Source organism: Mustela putorius, unplaced genomic scaffold (genome assembly GCF_011764305.1).
Source record: "Mustela putorius furo isolate JIRA1106 unplaced genomic scaffold, ASM1176430v1.1 tig00537227_pilon_pilon_pilon, whole genome shotgun sequence".
In the NCBI taxonomy this organism is placed as follows: domain Eukaryota; kingdom Metazoa; phylum Chordata; class Mammalia; order Carnivora; family Mustelidae; genus Mustela; species Mustela putorius.
The window spans coordinates 44,129,038-44,156,601 of NW_025422368.1; the positions used below are offsets into that span (position 1 = coordinate 44,129,038).

General features: G+C 40.0%; 1 protein-coding gene across 4 annotated transcripts in view; it reads left to right on the forward strand.

Annotated features, from left to right (window-relative positions):
* MYRFL (myelin regulatory factor like) overlaps window positions 1-27,564 on the forward strand; it is a 123,572-nt gene that overhangs the window by 14,675 nt on the left and 81,333 nt on the right. For 3 of the 4 annotated variants that reach the window (XM_045072979.1, XM_045072980.1, XM_004752524.3), the window contains exon 2: window positions 17,158-17,248. The exons of the other annotated variant lie outside the window; for it this stretch is intronic. In XM_045072979.1, coding sequence (XP_044928914.1) covers window positions 17,158-17,248 — 91 coding nt within the window. The remainder of the gene's footprint in view (window positions 1-17,157; window positions 17,249-27,564) is intronic. 4 annotated transcript variants of the gene reach the window in all.

A 27,564-nucleotide genomic window follows, 5' to 3' on the forward strand; every position in this document is an offset into this window, starting at 1 on the left:
TTCTTTTGCCTTATATGTAGCTGTTCAGTTTGTGCTCATTTTCTCACTTTTCTCTGGATATCTCATTTTCTCTGGGTATTAAATATCCAGACCAACTCTGGAGAGGAAGTCACAGCTCCTCACCGATGTTTGTTATGTAGATTACTCTTGGATCTGTGACCTAGGGTGGTTTCCTCTGTTCTCCTTAAAAGGAGCTATTAGCGGGAAGGGAATGAAGGTGGTGTGGCGTTCAGTAGAAAACAAGGCAGAGATGCTAACTGGGGATGGAGAGATTCAAAACCCAAGTCCCTTTATGACAGGTTCAGGCTCTGACTCAAACTGAGCCATTAGCTATGAAGCAAAATGAATACTTAGAAGCCATCAGGAGACTTTCGGAGTCTAAGAGAGGAGTGGATGGTGCAATCCTGAGGAAGAATAAAGGTCCAGGGGCCCCTGAGTGGCTCAGTCAGTCAAGTGTCTAACTCTTGATCTCAGCTCAGGTCTTAACCTCAGGGTCATGAGTTCAAGCCCCATGCTGGGGTCCATGCTTGGTGTGGAGCCCAGTTAAAAAAAAAGTCCAAGCATCAGGGAACACAGTCAAGGTAATGGGGGTTGCAGGAATGATCTTGGGGATTGTCTGATTACAGGTCTTGCCCATGTTTTATAGTCCACCCACATGACCTTTGGAAATTAGGCACCTTTACAAATCACACACATTAACCCTGAGCTCCTGACTCCAGTCTGCATGTGTGGTGATGAGTGACATGGTTCTTAGACCACAGGCTTTGCTTCCAGATTGCCCTGGGTGGAAATCTCAGCTCTACCATGGACTTAGGGTGCAGCCTTGGCAAATGACTGGGTCTCTCTGAGCCTGTGTCCTCAGCTATCAAGTGAAGTAGATACTGTTTCATAGGAGAGGAATGAGAAGAAGTAAGATGATCTTAGGCAAAGGGCTTTGCATGGTGCCTGACCCACTGTTACTGCCCAGTGCAGTAGTTTTATCAGTAACCTATAATTAAGAAACTGTTCATTCTTTTAAAGGAGCTCCCTGAAGCAGCCTGTGATCAGTCAGAAAACTACTAGCCTGTAATGAACACTTGATATGACACGCTGTACCAAATCTTAAGCTGTATTAATTCTTAATTTGCACAACAAAATGAACAATGAGATAATGTTATCACCACTTTATAGATGAGGAAAGAGAGATTCAGAGTTCGTATCTGGCCCAAAGGAACACGGCTATTATGTCTGAGAGCTTGGAGCTAGGCAGAAGCCTGTCTTACTCCAGAGGCTTGTGTTCCTCGTCACTCCGCCCGGTGTTTTCTGAATAGGTTGCAGAGGACCATCTATAGACTTAGCTGCCGAACTTCCGGCTCCTGTTCAAATAACTGGGATGCGCACGTGCGCGCGCACGCGTGTGTATGACAGGGCGCCAGTTTGCATGTAATTCCATTCCATAGATGAAATTATTCTGGAGTCTGAGTGATTGGTACATTAGTGTCATCCGGCTTTTTCTTTTTCTTTTTTGCAAAACCCAGCTCCAATGCTATGAGATGAGGTGTTAGGGATAAAAAGGCAGTAGTTTATGTTCATAGAGCAGGCAGTTACAGATTCCCAGAAGACAAGGCTACCCAGTAAGAATGCAAAGCTAGAAGAATACCAGCCCTGGCCTGAGCACTGCTCAGAGCAAATCAAACATCTGTAGAGGGGATTGGGGCAGGGGGGTTCCTCAGAAGTGTAGTAGGAAATATTGACTCTCCAACTTGGCTTTTTTTGGTAACCAGAGTCAGAACAAAAAGCCCAGTGAGAGGATACTCCGATATCTGATTCGCTGATGGTAGCAACATAAGAAGCAATTGTCATGCTCAGTAATATGAGATAATGTGTTCTAAGGAGAACGTGAGATGACTTGACAGCTGGAAGGAGTGTCACTCCACCAGGGTGAAGCCGATCAATAGCCTCAAATATTAGGAGCTGAGAAATATGCTTCCTGTGAATTTATGGCTGTGGGTGGTGGCATAGGCTTTGGTGAACCAGGCAGACCTGGGTTTGAATCCTGATTCCCCTGCTACTTAGTTGTGGACCTTGGGCTAATGACTTAACATCCTAACATTTCAGTTTTCTCCATCTATAAAATGGGGATAATAACATCTGGTTCTTAGGGTTATGGAGATGAATGAGGAAATAAATGATAGCTATTGATTTTATTATAACATTTGCAAGTGTGAAGGAACCAAGTTGCTTGCTTGCTTGCTTTTGAAATAAGAATGAGTACAAGCTACACACACACACACACACACACACACTTCTTTTTCAAAGAAACACTCTTGTCTCCAGGGAGTTATTACAACTTTTACATGTTCACATTAATTCCAGAGCCTTTATAATCATAAAATCCATTTATAGCCCTTAGTTGCCAAGCAACATAGGACAAAGTACTGAGTATTTCCTTTTATTGCAAAAGGTTCAGCTTTTCCATATTGGTCTTGAAATCAACATTTTTCAGAAAAGACAGAACCGTGAAAATACTGTATTTCCAAGGTTTTTTGAGCATTCCTTGCTTGGGGATACGATCAAAGCTGAAAACAATATATTGTTATTATTATCCTGTTCTTGAATAGTCTAAAGCATTTTGTGCTAATTTCACAGTAAATCTTTAAGGTCTGAAGATGGGAGACTGCAAATTTAGTTTAAGGGGAGAACTTGCTTCATATAATCTACATTCTGAGGATGCTCTCACTGTAGGAGAACTAGTTCTTTGATCCGTCATTGTCTTTCCAGAAAGACTGGGATGACATAAAATTCATATGAAGAATGCTGTCTGCTGACCTTGGTAATTGATGACCTCAAACATGTCATTCAACCAGGCTTTGACAGGGTTTGGGGAAGCTGGCTTTGAGGCATATAACTGAACTAAATTCTCTTCTTCTTTGAAAAGTACTAATGGTTTTAATTATTTTTTGTTGTTTTGCCTGTGGATAATTAGGAGGTAAAGGTTGAAAGTCCAAAGAGAATTGAAAGAGTATATTACTATTTAATAGTCTATAAAGGATCCCGGTATGACTTATATTTTTAACTGCTCATAAAAGCATGTATAGAAACAGTTTTTAAAATTTGTATAGCTATTTCTCTATGTGCGTGTATTAAAACAGGACAGAACAGATTAGAGTATCTCACCTGGAATTTTACTCTCCTGTCCCACATGCATTGTGCACATGCAGTGGATTCCACAGATGCAAAGGGTGGAAGCAACAGTCCTCTTTTCTTCCTTCCCTTGTTGGTTAGTCAAGCCTGTTGCTTTGAAACAAATCTGTTAAGTCACACAAGATGTTTTATATGCAGGAAGACGCAGAAAGGACATCTACAAACTATTTCTTACAAATTTTCCAAGGTTGGAGCTAACCAAGACTCTTCTGCTAAAAGTAAATGTACTTTGGGATGATTTTTCTGTGTGACTATAGAAGAGTAAGATCTAGTAAAGACTAGGCTAATTCCAATTGATCAGTAGAAGGGCACTTTAAAATCTCTTATCCTGGGGTCCTTGGGTGGCTCAGTGGGTTAAAGCCTCTGCCTTTGGCTCAGGTCATGATCGCAGGGTCCTGGGATCGAGCCCTGCAGTGGGCTCTCTGCTTCCCCCTCTTTCTCTGTCTGCCTCTCTGCCTACTTATGATCTCTGTCTGTCAAAAAAATAAATAAAATCTTTTTTTTTTAAATCTGTGATTCATGCATCTCAAGAAGTGTTGTGCCTTAAGAAGTATTTGGAGAACTTTCATTTCTTCTTTGTATCTGCATGGGGATGACAGAAAGACAGAAGTCTGCTCCTGGAAGAAGGAGGCTCCTGTGTGAAAATCTGAGTTAGCCTTTCATGATAGTCAGGGCTGGAAACCATGCTTTGGACTTGGTCCTCCCTTTGCTGGCTGTTTATGGAAATGTTGGAAAAAATAAAAGTATACTCAGCCACCAATTTTTTTAAAAAGATTTTATTTATTTATTTGACAGACAGAGATCACAAGTAGGCAGAGAGGCAGGCAGAGAGAGAGGAGGAAGCAGGCTCCCTGCCGTGCAGAGAGCCCGATGGAGGGCTCGATCCCAGGACCCTGGGATCATGACCTGAGCGGAAGGCAGAAGCTTTAACCCACTAAGCCACCCAGGCGCCCCTTAACCACCAATTTTGACATTGTTTTATTTTGCCAGTTCATTCCTTACCCATCTTCAAGGTTTTCCTCTCACTCATCCAGTTGTATTATATTTGTTGATGGCATTTGACATTTCACAAACTCTCATTTCTGTCATTCATTGGTCCCTCTTGCAATCCTGAGAGGAAGGCGTTTTACAGATGAAAGAAATGGAGCCTCAAAGAAGTTGAAAGATATGTCTAAAACCACCCTGGTAAATGCCAGTGGTGGTGACAAAACCTTTATCTTCTCATCCCAAGTCCAAAGCTCTTTCCCTCTGGATACCCCTTCAAGGAGAAAGAGGTAACACTTGGCTTGGCTCATTGGCTTCCATATTCTAGGGTAGAAGTCAGACTAATACTTCAGTAAACATAGCCAGCCTTTGGAAAATCTCCTCCCTTTTATCTTCCTCTCCCTTACCTATCCCCAGTCACCATGTTAATCTCCCACAAACTCGCCTCTGGCTACCTCACTGCACCCACTTTCCAGAACAGGGCCAGTAAGTTCCTATCATTTGGGCCTTCACTTAACCCCCTGCTTTGATGATCTGATCTGCCTTGACTGCAGTGATTGATCTATTGTTCTGAGTCCTGTGTTTGGGGTGTGAGGACGAGGAGCAGAGAAGGATTAAGAAGGGAAAGAACATTTATTATGTGCTGAGCACTAGTAGTGTTGAAGAAAAAATTGGTGATACTTGTTAAAGCCTGGTAAGGATGACTTTATTCAAGGGAGGGACTATCAAGATGGGTCTAGTGACCACTGTGATGGAAATTTGCAATGGGGAAGAGAGACTGGGCTCAACTCTGTGTGGGCAAGTGGGACTGTCTAGCCCAGGAGCAGGGTAAGAGAGGGATTCTAGCTAGACTAGCCTAACAGAATTCTTGCTGGAAGCAGGCTAGGGTGACCCGCCGTCTCCTGGGGCAAGGTGAGGTTGAGGAACCTGATTAGATGTCAAGGGTGATCAGATCTGGAGGATGGGTGATTCTGGTTAAACTTACCATCAGGATTCTTGCTACAATTGGACAACGCGGACAGAAACATGAAAGTAGGCCTTGTTGGAAAGTTCAGAGAGGCCTGAGTAGTTTGATCTCGGGTGAACCTGTCAGCAGGTTCAGGAACCTGTCAAGATTACACATCACATTTAGTCTATGAGCCATGCACTAAGGTGGTAACAACCCTCCACCCCCCCGCCAGATAAGGAAACAGGCCCAGGGAAGTTCAGCAGAACTAGAATTTATCTCAAGTTGGCCTGGTGGCAGTTCTCCAGATCTCATGCTTTTCCTTGCCTTTATGTTATATGAAGCTCCTGCTTCTGGATCGCCCTTCTCTGCCCTGCTCACCTGGCTAATTGCTGTTGACGATGGAGGTCTCTGCTTTCGCATCATTCCCTTGGGGCTTCTGCACATTCCTAGTACTTTTCACTTCATCATGAAATACATGCCTTGAAAAGGCATATATTGCCTTTTTCTGGGTCTCCCTCCCACAGACAACTGGAAGGAAGGAACTATGTCTCATTCATTCCTTTGGCCTAAGCGGCCAGGGGCTGATGCATAGTCATCACTCCAACCCATTTATCAAATCAATAAATAAAAGCCCCAAGCCAGGTCTTCTTCCAAGTCTGTTGGATTTCCCTCCATTATTTCTCACATCCAAGAAGATCTGAGTCTTCATCCCACAGTCGCAGATGACCCAGTCCTCGGTCAGTGTCCTGCTGGGCTGCCTTCCCCTCCCTAACCCCCTATCTACCTGGCTTGGCAGGACAGGAAGGCACTGCTGAGGCAGGACGGGTGCTCTTCAGAGCCACAGGGTGGGCAGCTTCTGTGGCACATTTCCCTGAATATGTGCCATGCAGGGTCTACCCACTGGGGGCATCGATTTCATATTCAACATTGTACATTCCAGAGGATCCAAACCACCTGGTAAGCTTATGGGTAGATAGCCGCCCTTTAGCTCTCCATCCTCTGGGGTGTTTTCCTCTTCATACTTTCCCTTCTTCCTTCTTCTTCCTCTTTTTTGGCCCTTGGTGAAATTAGAGCTGCTAAGAGACCAAACCAGAGCAATAATTCTTCAACAATTTTGAACATAAAATAAATGAGATTTCTTGATGTGTTCCTATACCACTTGAAAGAAAGGTTGTAAGCTTCTGTTTGCCAAATTTCTCTTCCACAGTTAAAAATTAATATTGGTTAACATGCAGTTGATTGTGTTTTATTCATTTCCCTGTGTATATTAACCTTAGTATATGTTAGTGAAGAGAAAGGGCACAAAGCATAAAAGTTTCATCCTCATGTTGAAGGGCTGGGAGGAAGCTCGGCTGTAAGGTTTTACAGCTCCTGGAAAACTGGGTTCCCAGATTCCCAGAAAAGCCAGAGTATCTTGCTTAATTTATATTCCAGATCATTAATTTGAAAGGAGAAGAAGTGTGAACTTGATAACCAATTAATTAAACATTGAAATATGACATGAAAATCGAGGTTACATGGGGGCAATAGACCGACCATTTCCCCCTCCTACTTTAAATCCATGCAAAGTTTACATTATTCACCGAGAAACTGTGCAAATTGCCATAAGGGCAGCGGTCCAAAGGTACTGAACCAATCAACAATCATTTATTATTTACACTGAGTGGTTCCTGAGTCTGTGAAAAAGCAAATTGGACACATTCATCTGGAACTGTCATAACGTTGATGCTGAAAGGTCATAGATCTACTACATTTTTAAGTTGTATATGGCAGACACCATCAGCTGCCTTCTCAGTAGTGGTCCAGCCACCTTCTTTTCTGCTGGCAAAAGCTTTTTCTATTCTGAGAGAGGAGGAGAGTCCTGAGCTCAGGAAGGGTAGGCTCTAATGTAATTGATTTAAATCAGGTATCACAATCAAGTATCAAGTTCCTCTTCTTTCTCCCCTTGTCTTCATAATTCAGCAGCTATAACTCTTTTTTGCAATGCCTTCCATCTTCTTTTCTATAAAGGGAAAATTTCTGTATTTGCTGAAGCACATAACAATATTAATAATACCTTTGACATGTCCTTTACATTTTTACCATGAACGTTATTGTTTTTCATTAGTTTTTGAGTTGTTTGCCCCAACCCTACTTTCCTTCATTCTTTTGCATGATTTTGCAGAAAGCAAGGTTGTTCAAGAACACATATATTATGGGAGAGTAGAAAACACCGGAGCCCGGTGTAAGAACAATTGTGCTTATTATAACTTGAGTAAGTTGCTTAAGCAGGCTAAGGACATTTGGTTTTCTGAGAAATGGAGATGATAATAGTACCTATCTGATAGAATAAAATTATTTTGCAAGTCAAATGAGAATGAAATGTAAAATCCTTAGCACAATACTGGTCCATAAAAAGTGCTCAACAGACTTACCAAGTATTGTTATTGTTCTTCTCCATTGACCATCTTTTGTGTGGCTTGACTGGTGAGTCTTTCCCACTCTGCTGGATCTCCCCTAGACATCCTATTTGTCAACATTCCTCTGAAGGTGTGGAGCCCGGGTCATCAAGGTCAGATATGTGCATAGAGGAAGAGGGCCTCACCATCCTAGTTCTGTACTCAGTGATTTTATTAGTATAATTCTACATTAGTTTCTTTGTCTTCCCGATACTTCCTCATGATGGCCCAACTAAAAGACCTTTGTCTGTATCCCTATTCACTCATAAACCAAGTTTCCCCATCTCCTGTTTACGTTAATTTAAAAAGTTAATGTAGAGCTAAACACTTAATGTGCTAACTGTCCTCTTGTCAGAGTTAGCCATCAACCCAGTCAGCCTGAGATTAGACCCAACTCTTTCAAAACATATCACTCCCTGCCTGTATCCTTCAGGCCATCTGTATACTTGACCAGTTTGCCTTCCTTATTCTTCTAAAAACAAAACAAAACAAAAACAAAAACAAAAAACAGATAATCACATCAAAAAATGGGTAGAAGACATGAACAGATACTTCTCCAAAGAAGACATACAAATGGCTAACAGACACATGAAAAAATGTCCATCATCATTAGCCATCCGGGAGATTCAAATCAAAACCACATTGAGATACCACCTTATACCAGTTAGAATGGCCAAAATCAACAAGACAGTAAACAGCAAGTGTTGGAGAGGATGTGGAGAAAGGGGAACCCTCTTACACCATTGGTGGGAATGCAAGTTGTTGCAGACACTTTAGAAAGCAGTGGAGATTCTTTAAGAAATTAAAAATAGAGCTACCCTATGACTCTGCAATTGCACTACTGGGTATTTACCCCAAAGATACAGTTGTGAAAAGAAGGGTCATCTGTACCCCAATGTTCATAGCAGCAGTGGCCACAGTTGCCAAACTGTGGAAAGAGCCAAGATGCCCTTCAACAGACCAATGGATTAAGAAGATTGGGTCCATATATACAATGGAGTATTATGCCTCCATCAGAAAGGATGAATACCCAACTTTTGTATCAACATGGACAGGACTGGAGTGAAATAATGCTGAGTGAAATAAGTCAAGCAGATAGAGAGTCAAATATTATATGGTTTTGCTTACTTGTGGAGTATAAGGAGTAACACAGAGGACATTGGGAGATGGAGAAGAGAAGTGAGTGGGGGGAAATTGGAGGTGGGGGGGACGAACCATGAGAGACTGTGGACTCTGAGAAACAAACTGAGGATTTTGGAGGGGAGGGGGTTGGGGTTTGGGGTGAGCCTGGTGGTGGGTATTAAGAAGGGCCCATATTGCATGGAGCACTTGGTATGTTGCATTAACAATTAATCTTGGAACACTGAAAATAAAATAAAAATCACAAATAACATTATTGACAAGGAGGAGAGCAGAGGCATTTCATACTAAATTTTAGGATTTTTCTCCAGGTTAGCATTTTGGGATATAATTGTTTTCCCAGGTATATATTCTCCTAATCCTAATGCAATTTCCTCTGCCTTTCTCCATCTCATTGACAAATATAACCATCCTTGACTGCCTCCCTCAAATCAGATGGAAGGCCTGCTCCTTGGGTCTGACTTATCACACTATATTGGCACTGCCTGGTCTTTTTCTGTGCCCTTCCCCTACCTTGAGGGTAAGATCGAGTGTTGCTCACTATTGTATCCTGGTGGCTAGCACATAGACACTTCATCAAATATTAATTAAATGTTGAATGAATTAATTAGCAATTTTGTTAGCAAAATTTGCAACAATTTTATAGCAAGTGTCTCACTGAAATCAAGAGACCCATTTCCACGGAGAGTCTCCGAATCTGGTAGTTGGAAAGCAGAACAGGCCAGGAAATGAAGTGCAGGCAGTTTCTTCGATGTCTTCTGCTGCTCTTAAGAGTCCAGTAGCCAAGTTTTTAACGATCCTTTCTAGAATTTTGCACCTGTGACAGTTCTGGAAAACCTACATGGGCGTTGCCCTCCTGTTACACAATGTGCTTGAACTTTCTTTACTCAAGTTGAATAAAGGTTAATTTTCGTTTTATCTTTTGATTATCGGGGACATAAATTTCAGGTGATTCATATCATGTTAAAGTCCAGAGACAGTCTTTCAATTTGGTCACTATTACCAACAATGGGTCATGTTCACTGTGGTTTTAAAGAACTGATTAGATTCTTCCTGGATTAACGTAGGCTTACCTGTACAAGAAGAACTGGGGAGATTCCCAGACTTCCAGGTCATTAGGTGGAGTTCCTCTTGGGAGCAGGGCCCTGGTGCTCCTTTTTGTCTAAGTGCAAAAACAGGAGGACATGATACCAGCCAGAGCAGATAAAATCCTCAAGCTCCTTCTCTTGCTCCTCACCCGACTCTCTCATTTTTCTTATCTCAAGGCACCAGTACAACCTCCCACCAATCATCATGCTAAAACAGGGACTAGTGACTTGCCTAGATTCCTTCCATCCCATCACAGAGTCTAGTAGGCATCTCCTCTCAAATACCACCCACATTCAGTGATGTGCTGGTGAATGTTCAACAACCAACTCTTGGGGGGAAAGAAATCCCAATTTGTAGTGTTTGCCAATTTCCATGGTGTAAATACACCCTCTATGGCTGGTTTCAAGTTGCTAACATGAAAACACTAAATATGGCGTGGGGAAGAGATGTGCACAAGCTTATACAAATTGGTTCCAAATCACTGTGCTTTCTTCTACCTTCTTGCCTCCACCTCCCCTGCACTGTCTCTGAGTTTCATGGCCTTCATGACCCAGGGATCTGTCCTTGCTGACTATTCTGGCCTCATGGACCTCTGTTCCTGGAGCTTTCCTGGTTCCCTTTTGCTCCTGTTGGGTCATTTAGGTGACCCTTAATGCCCCGTGTACATCTTTGTTGTCCTATCACAATGCAATGGTATGTGTTTATGTCAGGCTTTCTGACTGGTCTATGAACTTCTGACTGGTCTATGAACACAAATAGGAATGACAAAGGGTGGTAGTTATTGAGCTAGGAACTATACTAAATATCTTAAATGCATTATCTCATTTCATCTTCACAATAACTCTGTAAGGTTGATGCTCTTATTATACTCTATAGATAAGGGAATTGAGGCACAGAGAGCCTAGAGAATTTGCCCCAGGTTGCACAGCTGGTGGCACAAATCTAGAGCCATATTTGAACCTGGGCCTAGTTGAAGAACCAAGACCTTTAACTATTAAGTCTTCTTTGTCTTTGTGTGTCAGCACTTCGCACTCTGCCTGGTCTATAGCAGGGACCTTTTGCTTGTGTGTTAAGTAATGAGGGAAGGCTCATGTTGCCATATCCTTGACTAGTTTCTTTGCTCTAGTCTTGTTCAACTTCAGTCTAATCTCCCAAGAGCAAGCAGGATGGCCTTTTACAACTATAAACCTCATCATGTTATCCATGTGATGAAAATGTTCCAATGTCTCCTAACTTTCAAGATGAATTCCTTATCTTGATGCCTATGAACCTTTGTGATCTGGTGTCTGCTAATTTCTCTAGATAACACCTTGCACTATTCATAATTCCATTTATCCATTCAAATTCTAATACTTATTCAACAGATGAAATATTTATTGAATAGTTAGGCCTAACAATTAGGCCTTGTTCTAGGATGTGTACAAAAAGAGGCAGTCTTTCCCCTAGAGAAGCTTGGAGTTCAGTAGAGAGAGACAGACACACATCTCACAGTTGCTACTGTGGTTGAAACAGAAGTGCATCCAGCTCTCACTGGAGGCCACAACAGGCACTGTTCTCAGTCTCAGAAACGTTCTTCACGTGGCTCTTGCCACACTAGTGGCACATTTCCAAAGGAGTCCTGCTGCTGAGTTTTAAGGTTCATTTGCACATGTTCTTTTCTGTTCTTAGAATTTTTTTCTTGATAACTATCTACTCATCCTTGAAAATTCCTTCTGAAGTGTATCACCTGCAAGGAGTCCTTGCCACCACCACCCCACTCTGGCCAGCCTAACAGGCCACACGGTATTTCTATCTACAACCATCCTAACGCTTAATGCCATGTCCTACTCTAGCCGATGTTCTTGTCTCTCTTCCTGGGTTGTGAACTCATCTCTTATTTTATTCCTGAACACATAGTGGATACTAAGTAAATGTTGAATGAATGAATGAAACATTTAGTGAATTAATGATTGGAAATGTCATCTTTACTCATCTAACTCTGAATTGGCTGTGGCTCTAAACACTAACATTAGATTTAAATTCCAGTCTTATTTTTCAATACAAAATAATCTTAACATACGAGAGAAAGGGTGTTTGGTTTCTCCTCCTCTCTTCTGTCTTCTCTTCTTCTCCTCCTCCTCCTTCTTTGGAATATTGATGAACATTTCTGCTTGGATTTCTCATGAACACTGGTGTATCAGAGGGAAACTATCTTTATGTTTAAATCCAAAGGCCAGCCATTGGGGGATCCTCACTGCTGCTTTTTAAACTCTTTTAAAATCCTAGAGTTATTGTTACCGACAGATTTTTGTCATCTTGGCCGTTGTCTGAATGCTCTAGGTGGTGATGCTGTGTGACAAAAGGTGAGAGTTGATAAAAGAAGGAACAGAGGGCATCTGGGTTGAGGAAAGTGATATAGGAACAGAGCCTATCCGATGGTAACAAGAAAGGACTGGTAGGTGGTCGACGGGCAGGTGGGTGGAAGAAGCAAGAGTAATGAAAGGAAGGGCCTTGCTGTATGTTCCCTACACACACCTTTGGGGAGCATTGTTTTCCCAAAGGTATATGTATGTCTATTAGTAGGTCCTGTGGATTTGACTTGGATTTGTCTGTAGTACTCTCTGGTGGATTGATCCTCTGTGTGCTTTATTCTTGTCTGCCCAAGGCCAACCATGTGGCAGCTGTCCTGAGCCTAGAAGGGGAGGAGAGAACTAAGATGAAGAAGGCTTTTCTGAGAGTGAAAAAGGGGGTAGTTCTCTCACACTCCCAGGAGGCCTGGCAGCTTCCCCTGTTCTGAGCAAGACGATGACAGCCAGAAAATAAAAGTGTAGAACAGGGTGGGATCAAAGCTTGAAACCAAGCCTCGCCGACAGCGGGGGTGGGGTGCCCAACAATGCCATCTCTGCACGTTTGGGTGTAGTAAATAAGTGTTTGGGACATTTATAGCAAAGTGATTATTTTTAAAAGCATGAGATTTATTTTAACAGTCGTTTAAGAGTTTCCCTGTGTGTATAAAGCCTCCTGAAAACAATTTTATCTGACACTACGGATTTATCTTGTTGAATAATTTCCTTTGAGTCTGGAAGGCACAGATGTGATTTTGGAGTCCTAGAGAAAGCTGGTTACTGCGGGGAACCTCTCTCCTTGTTCATGAAGGTGTTTGGACATGCCACTTGGGGCAGGTCCTGGGAGCTGTGGACCATCTATCTCTGCCTGCAGATGGTGGTGGGGGAGGCTGGGTGATGTAAAGCAAGTGATACATTGGTCAGGTCTTAGCATCTGTGGGCCACCTCTGATTTTTGTCTGCGGCAGTGTGTGTGTGTGTGTGTTTGTGCATGTGTGCTCACGCATGTGTGTGTACACATGCACACTCGTGGGCATGTGTACATGTGTGTGCATGCATGTTTCTATAAAGCAGATGGAACACCAGCAGGGGCTTCAGTGGAATAATAAACAGATTATTCCCTCCATCTGCTTCTCTTAGCAATCAGCTTGACCAAAGCCCAAAGAAGAAGTAGAAGCTAGTCAGTCCTGTCAGCTGCTGGAACATGAGATGGGCAGTGATGGTGGGGAGGGGAGTGAGCACGTGCTCAGGAATCAGGGCAGCCTGCTTGGTTTCCTTGCATATCACTTACTAGCTGTGAGACCCTGGGCAGGCAAGTTAACCTGTGTAATCACTTTGCTTTCTCTAAACTGGGGATACTAGTGCTGTCATGAGGATTAATGAGTCAGGTAAAGCGCCTCTCCTTTGGCTTAGCTCAGAGTAAGAAATCCAAACACCCTCTGCATAGGGATGGCATTCGAATTCATCTCCCTTCTGTTATCCCTTTATAGTCCTTTTCCATTAAGCAACCAGAATAAACTTTTTCATTTTTTCTTTTTGTTTATTCATTTGTTTTTTTTTTTGTTTGTTTGTTTGTTTTTTTTTTTTTAGGTTCCACACATGGTAAAACCATGTGGTGTTTGTCCTTCTCAGTGTGACTTATTTCACTTAGTATCATGCCCTCTGGGTCCATCCATGTTGTCACCAGTGGCACAATCCCATCCTTTTTTATGCCTGTGTAATATTCCGTTGTAGCTATATACCACATCTTCTTTATCCATTCATCTACTGATGGACACTTAGGTTGCTTCCATATCTTGGATATTGTAAATAATGCTGCAATAAACACAGGGATGCATATGTCTTTTCAAATTAATGTTTTTATATAGCTTAAGTAAATAACCAGTAGTGGAATTGCTGGATCATGTGGTATTTGCATTTTTAATTTTTTTTCACATTTTTAATTTTTTGAGGAACCTCCATACTGTTTGTCAAAGTGGCTATACAGAACAAAACTTTTAAAAATGTAAAACATATCATGTCACTTTCCAAAGGCTTCCCATGGCTCTGACCAGCCTCTCCTCCCTCCTCCCAATGCCTTAGCCACCCTGAAATTGTTTGTTTCTCAAACAGCCCCTTTTCTCTTGCCCCTACTGTTTCCCACAGCCTGGCATGGGTTGCCCTATGTCTGCATGGCTGGCTCTTTTCTGAAGAAGCTGCCCCAATCAAAAGGAGCTCTTTCTCCCTGCAGCCTCTTATACCTCTGTTTCATTTTCATGTGAAAAAAAATCCTGTTTATTTATTGTTTCTCACATGTCACCTCTGTCCTCCCCCATCCCCACTGGTGCCTCCTTCCTTCCCGTAGAATTCAGTCCCCCTGAGGGAATTTTCCTTTCCCCCGCCCCTCTCTGTTGTGTCCCCAGAACCTTGTACAGTGTTTGGCGTGTACTTGGTACGGTGCTTAATAAATATTTGTTGAATCAATGAAAGAATGGAGGGGTCTTATCCAGCTCATCTCCATCCTATCCTTTCTTCAGAGTCTTGCTCGAGACTAAACTCCACTCTGAGGTTAATTCTGACCATCACAACATTTAAGAGTATCTTCCATCCATTTCCCTCTTAGTTTATATAACTGAAAAGAGTTGGTGATCTCTCTGCTCTTTCTGTCCTCTTCTCTTTCTTCCTCCCTCTCATCTGTCTATCTCTGGCATCCATTAGTTTTTCCCATTTGGGAGGGGCTCAAGATTTTTAAAAATTTATTTTAATGAATGAGATATAAAGCCAAAAGTTAAATGTAAAATGGCTCTCCTGTAACTAGTGCCATGATCTGAATGTGAAGGTACCTTGCCCCTAGGAAGAACACAAAGCATTGGAATACATGAGGGATATTTGTGTGAGGGGTAGAGAGTTGAAGTGTTATATATTTAGATCATGCCTGGGAAAAAACCCACAAAGTTAATAATTGGTGAATATGAGCGCAGGGCAAAAGTGAGTTCCTTTAAATTCCTGTAGCTTCTCTTTAGGTTTGAAATTATTTCAAAATAAAATGTTAAGAATTCTTTTCTCCTCAAAAAAATGTAGAAAGTGAAATTTATCAATATTTTGCTTTATAGTTTTTGGCTTTTGTGCCATGCTTGGGAAAAACCTTTATCCCAAGATCATAAAGATATTAACTCACATTTTCTTTCTATGGTTTTATTTATTTATGTTGAAATCTTGCTCTTTCTGGAGTTTTGGTGTGGAAGTAGGAAAATAATCCAGATTTTTTCCCTCATTTGTCTAGCCAATTTTTCCCATTATTTTATTTAATAAACCTTTTCTCACTGGCATCAAAGGATTTGTTTAGTGTATACTAAAAGTCCTTATACATTACATGTATATGTGATATTTCTTGATATACCCCAGATATATCCTACATCCTTTGATGTGTCCTTGTGTATATTTCTCAGTATTTACTTCCTCCTCCATAATTTTCTGGTGATTTTTGGCTATTTATTTTTCCAGAAGAATTTCAGAACACTTTCACTTGGATATTATTTAATTACAGATAACACACACACACCAATTCAAAAGGTGTGTCATGTAATTGAAATGAAAATTGAACAACCAGGCTTCAGTAAGGATAAAAAAAAATCAAGAAGGACCTGGGTTAATGTGTTGGAAATATTTAAACTATCACTCTAGCTCACCTTGTTATTACATGACTTCATTTTAACAACCAACTCTAAAGTCTAGTTGAGATTCTTAGGAGAAACGATTGGATTGGTCCCTGGTCAACCAGTGGATCGGGTCTCCCTGATTTGGGTGCCTGTAGAGGCTGTGTTACAAATATGGCTGCTGGAGACCATTTTCACAAGGGGAAAGTTCTCAGATAATGAATATGTGGGTTTGGCAGATATTCTAAACAATATCTAGTAAAAGTTTTATGACATTTTAGTCTTTTAGTCTAAGATCAATGTCTTTCCATTTATTCACATCTCTTCTTATGAACCCTCAGAGAAGTTTTTTTAGCTTTTAAAAAAAAATCTTATCCCTAAATATGTATTTAGGTATTTTATACTTTTTTGTCATTTTGAATAGAATCCTCTTCGTTATATTTATTGTAATTGTTGATTGGTTATTTTTATATATAAAGAAATTTTTTTTATATTTAGTTTTGATCAGCTACTCTGTTGAATTTTCTGATCATTTCTAATTGCTGACAATTATTTCTCCTGAGTATGCTAGGTATAGGGTCATGTTATCTACAAACAAATATTGTTTTGTCCTCATTATTATATATTCCTATGTTATATACTTTTTATTCTTTTTAAATTCTAATCTTTATTATGATCAGAAAGAAACCAGTAAGTTTATTTTTATTTTTTTCAAACCAAGAAAAAGGACAAAAATATTGTGTTACACTTTGGGAAGTTTAACAAAAATGTGAAGCAAGATACTTCTCGATGAACTTAACTGGAAATAATCTGTCCAAGCAACAAACCAACTCACCAACCATCCATCCTTCCTTCCATCCAACTATCCATCCAATGAACCATCCATCCATCCATCCATCCATCCATCCACAAATGTTTATTGCTGCCTTTTTTATACCATAGATTCTTATGGTTACTGTAAGAAGGACATAGTCCCTGCTCTTAAAGACTTTAAGTGGAGAAACAAACACAAAGGCAAGCAATTATAATAGTGCATAAAACAAAGCATAGGCTGTTAGTGGAAGCACATAAAAAAGGGCACCTAAACGAGACTTAGGGAAGGTTGCTGGAGGAAAGTAGTAGAATTTAAATTTTAAAAATTTAAATTCAATTAATTAATATATAATGTATTATTAGTTTCAGAGGTAGAGGGCAATGATTCATCAGCCTTCTATAACACTTGGTGCTCATTACATGAAGAAGACTCTAAAGAGACTTCTAAAGAAATATTTGAATGGAAGAAAGATTATACTCTCAATAAATGTATTATACTCTTTCATTGCTTTAAAATTCTTGGGTACAGGCATGTCAATGTTTTTAGATATTAGCAATTCTGAAATCTTCATGAATCTGAACATTTTTAATTTGTCTTTGCAGCTCAGGGGCCCAGTGACACTCTGGAGAACCCAGTGCTGGATACAAGTCTGCTGGAGGAATTCTTGGGCAATGATTTTTATCTGGGGATCTTGTAAGTAATGAAAGCACTGCTTTCTATTTGATGTTTTAAAAGTTATAAAATAATTAAATGAACTAGAAATTGTTTCCTCCTATTCTATTTTCCAAAAGGACATGGATGGAGTTGGTATTGTTTCTTCTGTAAATCACTGGCAGTTTTTCTGAGTGAAGTCTGCTGTCCCTGGAATTTTCGTTATACGAAGGTCCTCCCCTTCCAATTTAGTATCTTTAATAGATACGGGGTTATTCGGGTTATCTGTCGGTACTTATCAGCTTGGGCAGTTTATGTCTTCCAGTGAGTTTATTGATTTCATCTAAGTTGTCAAATTCACTAACATAAAGTTGCTCATCATATTCTCTATTTTTCTTTTAACATCTGTAGAATCTATAGTGATAATCGTTTCGTTCTTAATATCAGTAATTTGTGTCTTTTTTTTTTTTTTAAGATTTTACTTATTTATTTGACAGAGATCACAAGTAGGCAGAGAGGCAGGCAGAGAGGGAGGAAGGGAAGCAGGCTCCCTGCTGAGCAGAGAGCCCCATGCAGGGCTTGATCCCAGAACCTTGGGATCATGACCTGAGCTGAAGGCAGAGGCTTTAACCTACTGAGCCACCCAGGCATCCCAGTAATTTGTGTCTTTTTCTTCTTGATCCCTCTGGCGAGAGGTTTATCAGTTTTCCTAACCTTTTGAAGATCCAGATTTTGATTAAATGTATATTCCTAGTTGTTTTTCTGTTTTGTGTTTTGTTGATTTCTGCTCTTATATTCTGATATTAACATAACTACTCCAGCTTTAATTTTTAATTTACGTACAGTAACATTCAATTTTTATCCTGTATATAGTTCTGCAAGTTTTGACAAGTTCATAGGCTTGTAGAACTACTACCAGGACTAGCACAAACGATAGTTTCCTCACCTGAGACACTTCCCTTATGCTTCCCCTTAGTGATCAACCCCACCTCCTAGTGACTGTTGATCAGTTCTCTGTCCCTGTAGTTTTGCTTTTCTTGAATGTCACATAAATGAAATCTATGGGATAAACCATTTTTAGTCTGGTTTCTTTCACTAAGCCTAAAGTCTTTGATCAATAGTTCATTCCTTTTTATTGCTGGGAAAGACCCTGTTGAATGTTTATAATTCAGTTTGTTTATTCAGTTGCCCATTCAAGGACATTCAGAGTATTTCCAGTTTTGGGCCATTATGAATAGCTTCTATAAATATTAATGCCCAGGTTTTTAATGTGATCAAGAGTTTTAATTTCTGAGAGTAATATTTATTAATTTATTTATTCAAAATTTTTATTTAAATTCTAGTTGGTTAACATTTAGTGTGTATTGGTTTCAGGAGTAGAATTTAGTGCTTCATCACTTACATCATAAGAAGTGTTCATCATAAAGTGCCGTCCCTAATACCCATCACCCATTTAGCCCATCCCCCACCCACCTCCCTCCATCAAACTTCAGCTTGTTTCCTATCTTTTAGAAAAGTCTCTTATGGTTTGCTTCCCTCTCTCTCTTTTTTCCCCTTCCCATATGTTCATCTTCTTTGTTTCCCAAATTCCACATATGAGTGAAATCATATAGTATTTGTCTTTCTCTGACTGACTTCTTTAACTAGGATAATATACTCTAGCTCCATCCATATCATTGCAAATGGCAAGATTTCATTTTTTCATGGCTGGTTAATGTTCCATTGCATGTACACACACACACACACACACACACACACACACGCCACATTTTGGCTATTGTTGATCATGCTGCTATAAACATCGGCATGCATATGTCCCTTCAAATGTGTATTTCTGTATCCGTTGGGTAAATACCCCATAGTGCAATTATTGGGTAATAGGATTCTTCTACTTTTAACTTTTTGAGGAACCTCCATGCTGTTTTCCAGAGTGGCTGCTGCAGTTTGCATTCCCACCAACAGTGTAAGAAGGTTCTCTTTCCTCTGCATCCTCACCGACATGTGTTGTTTCCTGTGCTATTAATTTTAGCCATTCTGACTGGTGTGAAATGGTATCTCATTGTGGTTTTGATTTGTATTTCCCTGATGAGTGATGTTGAGCATCTTTTCATGTGTCTGTTAGCCATCTGGTGTCTTCTTTGGAAAAATGTCTATTTGTGTCTTTTGCCCATTTCTTCTTTCCTCTTCCTTCCTTCCTTCCTTCTCTCCTTCTCTCCCTTTCTTCTTTTCCTTCTTCCTTCCCCTTCATTCTTTTTAAAATACTTATTTATTTGAAAGAGAGAGAGAGAGAGAGAGAGCACATATGCATGAGTTGGGGGAGGGGCAGAGGGACAGAATCTTCAAGCAGACTCCCCACTGAGTGCAGAGCCCAACGCAGGGCTCAATTCATGATCTGAGCTGAAATCAACAGCCAGAAGCGCAACTGACTGAACCACCCAGACTCTCTTTTTCTACCCATTTTTTAACTGGATTATTTATTTTGGGGTGCTTTATTTGATAAGTTCTTCATAGATTTTGGATACCCACCCTTTATCAAATAATATGATTTGTAAATATCTTCTCTTATTCCATAGGCATCCTTTTAGTTTTGTTGATTGTTTCCTTCACTGTGCAGAAGTTTTTTATTTTTATTTTTATTTTTTTAGCTTGATGAAGACTCAGTGGTTCATTTTTGCTTTTGTTTCCCTTATTTCCTGAGATGTGTCTAGTAAGAAGTTGCTATAGCCGAGGTCAATGTTCTCTTATAGGAGTTTGATGTTTTCTTGTCTCACATTTAGGTCTTTTGTCCATTTTGAATTTATTTTTGTGTATGGTGTAACCAAGTGGTCTGGTTTCATTCTTCTGCATGTTGCTGTCCTATTTTCCCAACACCATTTGTTGAAGAGACTCTCTTTTTCCCGTTGTGTATTCTTTCTGTTTTGTTGACGATTCATTGACCATATAATTATGGGTTCATTTCTGGGTTTTTCTGTTCTGTTTAATGGATCTATGTGTCTTTTTGTGCCAGTTCCATACTGTCTTGATGACTATAGCTTTATAATATAGCTGGAAATCTGGAATCATGATATCTCCAGCTTTGCTTTTCTTTTTCAGAATTGCTTTGGCTATTCAGGGTCTTTTGTGGTTCCATACAAATTTTAGGATTGTGAACATCTAGCTCTGTGAAAAATGCTGGTGTTATTTTGATAGAGTTTGCATTAAATGTGTAGATAATTTTGGGTAGTATAGACATTGTAACAATGTTTGTTTTTCTAATCCATGAGCATGGAATATTTTTCCATTTCTTTGTGTCCTCTTCAATTTCTTTCATAAGTGGTCTATAGTTTTCAGAGTATAGATCTTTTGCTTATTTGGTTAGGTGTACTCCTAGGTATCTTACTGTTTCTGCTGAGATTGTAAATGGGATTGATTCCTTCATTTCTTTTTCTGCTGCTTTATTATTCATGTATAAAAATGCAACAGATTTCTCTCTGTTGATTTTCTATCCTACAGTTTTAGGGAATTCCTGTGTCAGTTCTAGCAACTTTTTGTTCAGGTTTTCCTGCATAGAGTATCATGTCATCTGCAAATATTGACAGTTTGACTTCTTCCTTGCCAATTTGGATGTCTTTTATTTCTTTTTGTTGTCTGATTGCTGAGGCTAAGACTTCTAATACTATGTTAAATAGTAATGATGACAGTGGACATTCCTGTCTTCTTCCTGACCATGGAGGAAAATCTCTGTTTTTCCTCATGAGAATCTGAGGGTAATATTTGGAATGAAGTCTGATGCGTGATATTTTAAGTATAAGCTTAACTTTATAGAAATTGCCAAATTTTCTAGAGCAGCCATACCATTTTCCATTACCACTAGCAGTGTATATGACATCTGGTTTCTTCTCTTCATTGCCAGTTCTTGTTTTATCAGTTTAGAAAATTTTATTATAGCCATTCTACAACAAAAAGCCATTCTGCAGTGGTATCTCATTGTGTTTTAACTTGTGTTTTCCTAATGACTAATGATGTTGAATATCATTTTGTGTGTTTGTTTGCTATTTTTGCATTTTCTTTGGTATAATTTCTGTTCAAATTTTTTGCCCTTTGGGGTAAAATTGGGCAAGTTTAGAGAATTGTTTAATATTCTGGATATAAGAACTTTGCTAGGTATGTGATATGCGAGTATTTTCTCCCAGTCTGTAACTTAAATTTTCATTTTTAACAGCATCTTTGCCAGAACAAAAGTTTATAATTTTGATAATGTGCAACTTATCTTTTCCAACATAGTTTATGCTTTATATCTAAGAAATATAGATATTGCCTAATCTAAGCTTCCCCCAATTTTCTTCTGTTTTCTTCTAAAAGTTTTAAAGTCTTACACTTTACATTTAGGCCTATGATCCATTTTGAATTAATTTTTGTATGAAGTTTGAGGTATAGGTTGAGACTAACTTCTTTGTGTATGGATGTCCAATTATCCAGATTTATTTGTTGAATAACTTAGAAAAGTTATTAAATTAAATTAATTTTACACTGTAGTAAAAAATCAGTTGATCATATTTGTATAGATCTGTATCTAGATTCTCTACTGTTCTATTGATCTATGTGCTTGTCATTTTGCCAATACTACACTATCTTGACTATTGTACTTTTATTAGAAGTCTTGAAATCAGATAGTGTAAATGCTCCAAGTTTGTCTTTTTTCAAAACTGTTTTGGTTATTTGTTCCTTTGATTTCCCAATATTATGATTAGCTTATTGATATCTGTGCAATCGTGCTAAGATTTTGATTAGGATTGTGTTAAGTCCAGAGATCTATATGCAGAGAACTGATATCTTAGCAAAATTGAATCTTCCAGTCCATCAACATGGTATATCTCTCCATTTTTTTAGTCCTTCTTTGATATCTTTCATCAGTGTAATATAGATTGCAGCATGTAAATGTTACACAAATTTTGTTAGACATTTATCTAAATATTTCATGTTTCTCTTTGAGCTATTGCAAATAATAATTCCCCCCCCCACAAATTTTAGGTTCCAATTATTTACTGCCAACATATAAAAATAGTATGATATTTATAAATTAAACTTGGGTCTTGCAATCTTAATGAAGTCATTTATTAGTTTTAAGAGCTTTTTAAATAGATTTTTGGGGATTTTCTGTGTTTACAGTGATGTCACCTGCAAATTGAGACTGTTGTATGCCCCAAACTCTATGCATTTATTTTTTTTAAGATTTTATTTTTTTATTTGAGAAGGAGAGTGTGGTTGCACACATGCACGAGCAAGGTGAGGGTCAGAGGGGGGTGGGAGAGGGACAAGAAGACTCTGCACTGAGCATGGAGCCTGACTTTGGGCTTAACGCCATGACCCCGAGATCATGACCTGAGCCCAAATTACGAGTCAGACACCAGATCAACTGAGCCACCCAGTCACTGCTAGGCATAGTTTTCTTTGAGATTATATTGTTTGGGATTATATTGTTTTTGAGTTTGTAAATTTATAATTTTTAGTACATATGGAAAGTTTTCAGCTATTATTTCTTCACATTTATTTTTCTGTACCAGTGTCTTTCTTACCTCTTTTTAAGACTCCAGTGACACAAATGCTAGACCTTTGATACTGTGCATATTTCCCTGAGTCTTAGTTGATTTATTTTCAATCATTTTTCTCTCTGGTATTCTAACTGGATAATTTCTGTTGATCTGTCTTCAAGTTCACTGACCTTTCTCTGTCATCTCCATTTTGTTATTGAGCCTCTTTTGGTATATGTGTACATGCCCCCATGAAAGAGTGAAACCAGACCTGAATCTCAGCAATGAGGAAACCCATTTGTGGATATTTCTGGTACCTGTCTCTTGCCACTCTTTGATGACAAGAACATCCTTGTCAAATGACCACAGGATGAAGGGAAGCTCAGCATTTTGAAAGCTAGTTAAACACAAACACACACATAGCTAGTGGGTAGCCTGATGTATGAGCCCACACTCTGAGTTGGCTCCTCTGCTCTAGGCACTGTGTGGGCTGAACTCAGACACTAATTGCCCCTGTACCTTCCCTCACATTCCCTTTCACTCCATCCAAACCACTGGTGTGAATTCCTGTGGAAAGAGTGGGCAGTATGTATCCTTACCATCTCTGGCCTGAAAACAATCTGCCAGAAGTTGTCTAATCTCTCTTCCATGTAACTGCTCCTTAAGAGAAGGTATAGCTGATTGTACCAGAGTTCTGTTTAATCATCTGGATCACTTTTACAAGTCACAGAAAGAATTTTTAGCTGTTTGGTGGGGAGACATGAACAAAAGTCTCATTCGAAGAATTTGTCTTCTTATCTGGGAAGGCTGAAATCTGCCATACAGTTGTAGTTTCCACGATAATCATGGTCTTTCCTATAGGACCAGAATTATCTCCTTAGAAGCTATCACTGTGGATTTGCCCAACCAAATTCATTCTCTACCTTCGGGGTGGTTGGGTATAAGAGAGGTAGAGGAGGGAGTTAATATTGTTGATCATTTATCAAGTGTTGGGCAATGTTCTTCACAGTTTTTCCACATTCATTTATATAATTACATATCTGATTTTACACATTTCATTCTCTGAACAAATTTGCCAAACAAACACAGTATCATCTATGTTTTATAAATAGGGAGGTGCAAAGATAGTAAAGTAACTTTCCACAGGTCAGTAAGTGGCACAGCTGGGATCCAAATGTGCCTGGCTCTACATATGACCTTTCCTCTCTATGCAGCTTTTAGATTAATTAGGTGGTATTTGGGAGGAATGTGAACCTCAGGGAAATACATTCAATGTATCTAAAATGATCTGACAAAGGATGTGACCCTGGGTCTAAGCCGGTTTGCAAAGATGGTCAGAGTACATGCCCATTCAAGAAAAGTCTGGTAATCAGATAATCGGACATTGCTTGATAAAAACCACTCAGGTGCATGCAATTAAGTGAGGCTGTGATAGCAGTTTGAGCAAAAATGAGCGGAAACAGCTCCAGTCCGTCCACGCCCATGGGGCTCTTCAGCTGGCTCAGTGATCGTTACATCTGTACAACCCATTCAAATATTCTAAGTGTTGACTATTTCTAAACACCTGGCTCTTTTTTTTCAGGTTAGTTGCATTCCTCCTAGCGGCCCTGAGATGTAGGTTTTCTTGCGTCAGTGCACAGCTAATCAGCAACGGGGCTAGGATTCACACCTAAGTTTATGACCAGTCTTCAGTCACTTCCCCTCTACTGTATTACCTGTGAATTGTGCTTTTAAAAAAATATCAGTGATGGCTCCTTGCTGAAACGATCTAAGAGACCACGAGGCTGCAAAATTGATGAGAGTCAGTTTGAATCTCATAGGGAGATTTTCACATCTCAAATATATTAAAAAATGGAATTGTTGGCGCTGTAAAACAGATGCCCCTAGATGCGCTATGGAAAATTGGTCCCATGAGTTGCTGTTTGGGGGGAAACCAAAAGTTCCATGGTGAGTGAATAAGCTTATGAGTAACTGACTTAAACAAAGCTAAATGAACTTTACTGCAGGACTTTTCAGAGACTTTGTTATGCTAATATACAACTGGAGAAGAGAAATGGTATACAGTTTTTCTCAAATTTATTTGGCCTTGGACCTCCTTTGGGAGGGAGGTATCCATGCATGACCATTGGGATACACCCCTCAGACTTTCTCATCTTTCTGTGTGACTCTAATCGGTGTATTGACCTAAGGGGAAGTCCTGTCAGCATGTGAAATGTTCTGAATATTGCCCTTAACCCTTTGTTTCCTTGTGTAGCAGAGTCCAGGGCAGCTGTCTGCCCAGGAGCAGCAGGCTGAAGTCCTCTGATTTCCCTAGGTTAGCCAGCCAGTTACCTACTGGGTAAACAGGTAAGCCCTGGTGGACCTACTGGGAAATGTCTAAATATGGAGAGCCATTCTTGAAGCAAGGTGGATTTAGATATTTAGCGGATAGCATAGAACCCTGGAGGTTGCAGGGGAAAAGGACAAGAAGTGTGTGTGTGTGTGTGTGTGTGTGTGTGTGTGTCTAGAGAAGGAAGACTCCAGAAAAGAGACTAGGAAATTTTAAAACAGTGAATTTTATTTCCCTCAAAAATGCCCAGAGGTTCGCCGGCTTCCTTTCTTTACTCGAAGTGTGTGTCAGGGAGCAGCACTAGCCTGACCCGGAAGCTAGAAATGTAACATCTCAGACCTTCCCTCAGAAAAGCTGAATCAGACTCTGCATTTTAACTAAGCACCCCCACAGAATGCGCATGCGCATTATAGTTTGAGAAGCCCTGCTTTTGGTCACACAAACATGCCTCCTTCCCCATCAGCTCCTATGTTCCAAACCAAATAAGTTGGTTTAGTTTGAGTAAGTGTGCTCAGGGGAGGTCATGTCATACTGAGCTTTAGGATGGCCTTGGGATCCTACCTGTGGAGTAAGAGGGAACTAACCAGCTGAGGACACTGGGGTGACACTGATTCACAGGTTTGAATGGGTGACTTCACAGGAGACGGAACTTAAAGACACATTAGGTCAGTGAGGCATCCACTGCAGGTTTTATTTTATTTATTCTACTGGTTGAGCTTATTCTGGGTTTTACTTAAGACTTGGCTTATTGGGGTTGGACATCAAAATGAACTAGGAGTCAATGACCAGCTGCACGCTTTTGTTCTGTCACCAATGGAGCGGGGCTGATAAGCTCTTTACTGTGGTGTTGCGAAAGGGATGAGGTAACACGGGTAGTTCTGTGAGAAGAGCTTGTTAAAGGCTGTGTGAGTTCATTGACCAGTTTGACTCCTGGGTTCAAACTGATGCTGTAGGAGGAAGGCTGAGCAGAACCCTGGGCTGAGACATTACTGGTGACATCTTGGTTCTAAAGATATTTGTGGAAAATTACCTATAGTAATTAGTTTGATTAGGAGAGTCTGTTTAAATTACTATGTTTTTTAGAGCATTAATTCTGGTAGGAGACCATTTAATTCCAGCTTGACTAGTTGCCAGATGAATAATCTTGGTTAAGTTATGAAACCTCATGAAGCCTTAGTTCCATTGCCTATGGAATAGGGACAATAGTAGAACCTTTCCCCATGGTGGTAGTTGAGATTACATGAGATAACACATGCAAAGGGTGAGCTTGGTGCTTGGACCAGAGTCGTTTCTCCATAAAAGTTTATCTATTTCTAAAGCAACAGACAAGAGTGGCTGGCTCCCGTCTTCCTCCTGTGGGAGGCTCAGGGTCCTTGCAGTTTGCCAATAAAGGACTGGAAGTGTGGGGTGGCATCTTGCTTCCTCTGTCCTGTCATGAAATTATTTTCTTGGGCTATGTTATCCACTGACAACATTTCTGCCAAGTCCCTTTCTCATCCTAACTTTCAGGCGGTGGGTACAAACCCTAACCAAGCTTGATCAAGTGTTTATTGTGTGCCTACAACATGCTCACCACTGAGACACTGTGCAGGACACACACACGTGCGCACGTACACACAGTATTAAGATATGTTCTTAATGCAGATGTTCACATGGGAGGATAAATCATATTCATGAGAAATTGGAGAAATTATTTTCAATAACAACCATTTCTACAGTTGCGTGATGGAGTAATCTGTGAACAAACCAGATGAAATCCCTGCTAATAGTTTACCAAGGGCAGTGGGTAGGAAGCACCCTGCCCTGGCAGAGCACCTAGGCATTTTTTTCTAAGTTGGTGGAGCATGGCTAGAATAAAAGCACACTGACTTTTTGTAGGTGTAAGTATTGTTTTTAAATTCCCAAAAGACAATGCATTTCCTTATTGCCTTCTGCTGGGGTGAGACGCTCCCATCCCTCGGCTCTTGGTTCTCCACTGCTGTCATGCTGCCCTAGTGGGAAGAGAAAGACAATGGCATATAGTATAAAGTCATTCAGTAAGATGAAAAAAAAAATAAACATAAGGTAAGGGAGTAGGAAGAGGGGTGGGGGAAGACTATTATTTTAGATTAGATGGTCAGGAAAACAATTTTTTAATATACGAATTTATATATGTAACATACTTAATGGCCATATGTAGTGTAACAAAGCAGTAATTTGTATTTATTAAGTACCAACTCTATACCAAGCACTGTGTTGAGTTGAGCTCACTGTGCAATAGAACTTTGGAGAAGGTACAGTTGGTGTGTGAAGGCACCGGGGGAGTCATCAAAGAAAACTCAGGATTGGACTGTTGAATTGTGAATAGTCCCTGCTGGGTATTCACACGAAGCCCATGTCTTAATACTGTTATGTCCTACATAGTGCCTAGTATAGTCGTGAGCATATGGTAGGCACTCAACGACAACTTGGTCAAGTCTGAGTGCTATCTGAAAGAAATATTGGCTGCTTTGGGCACAGCAAGCAGCTGTCATGGATAT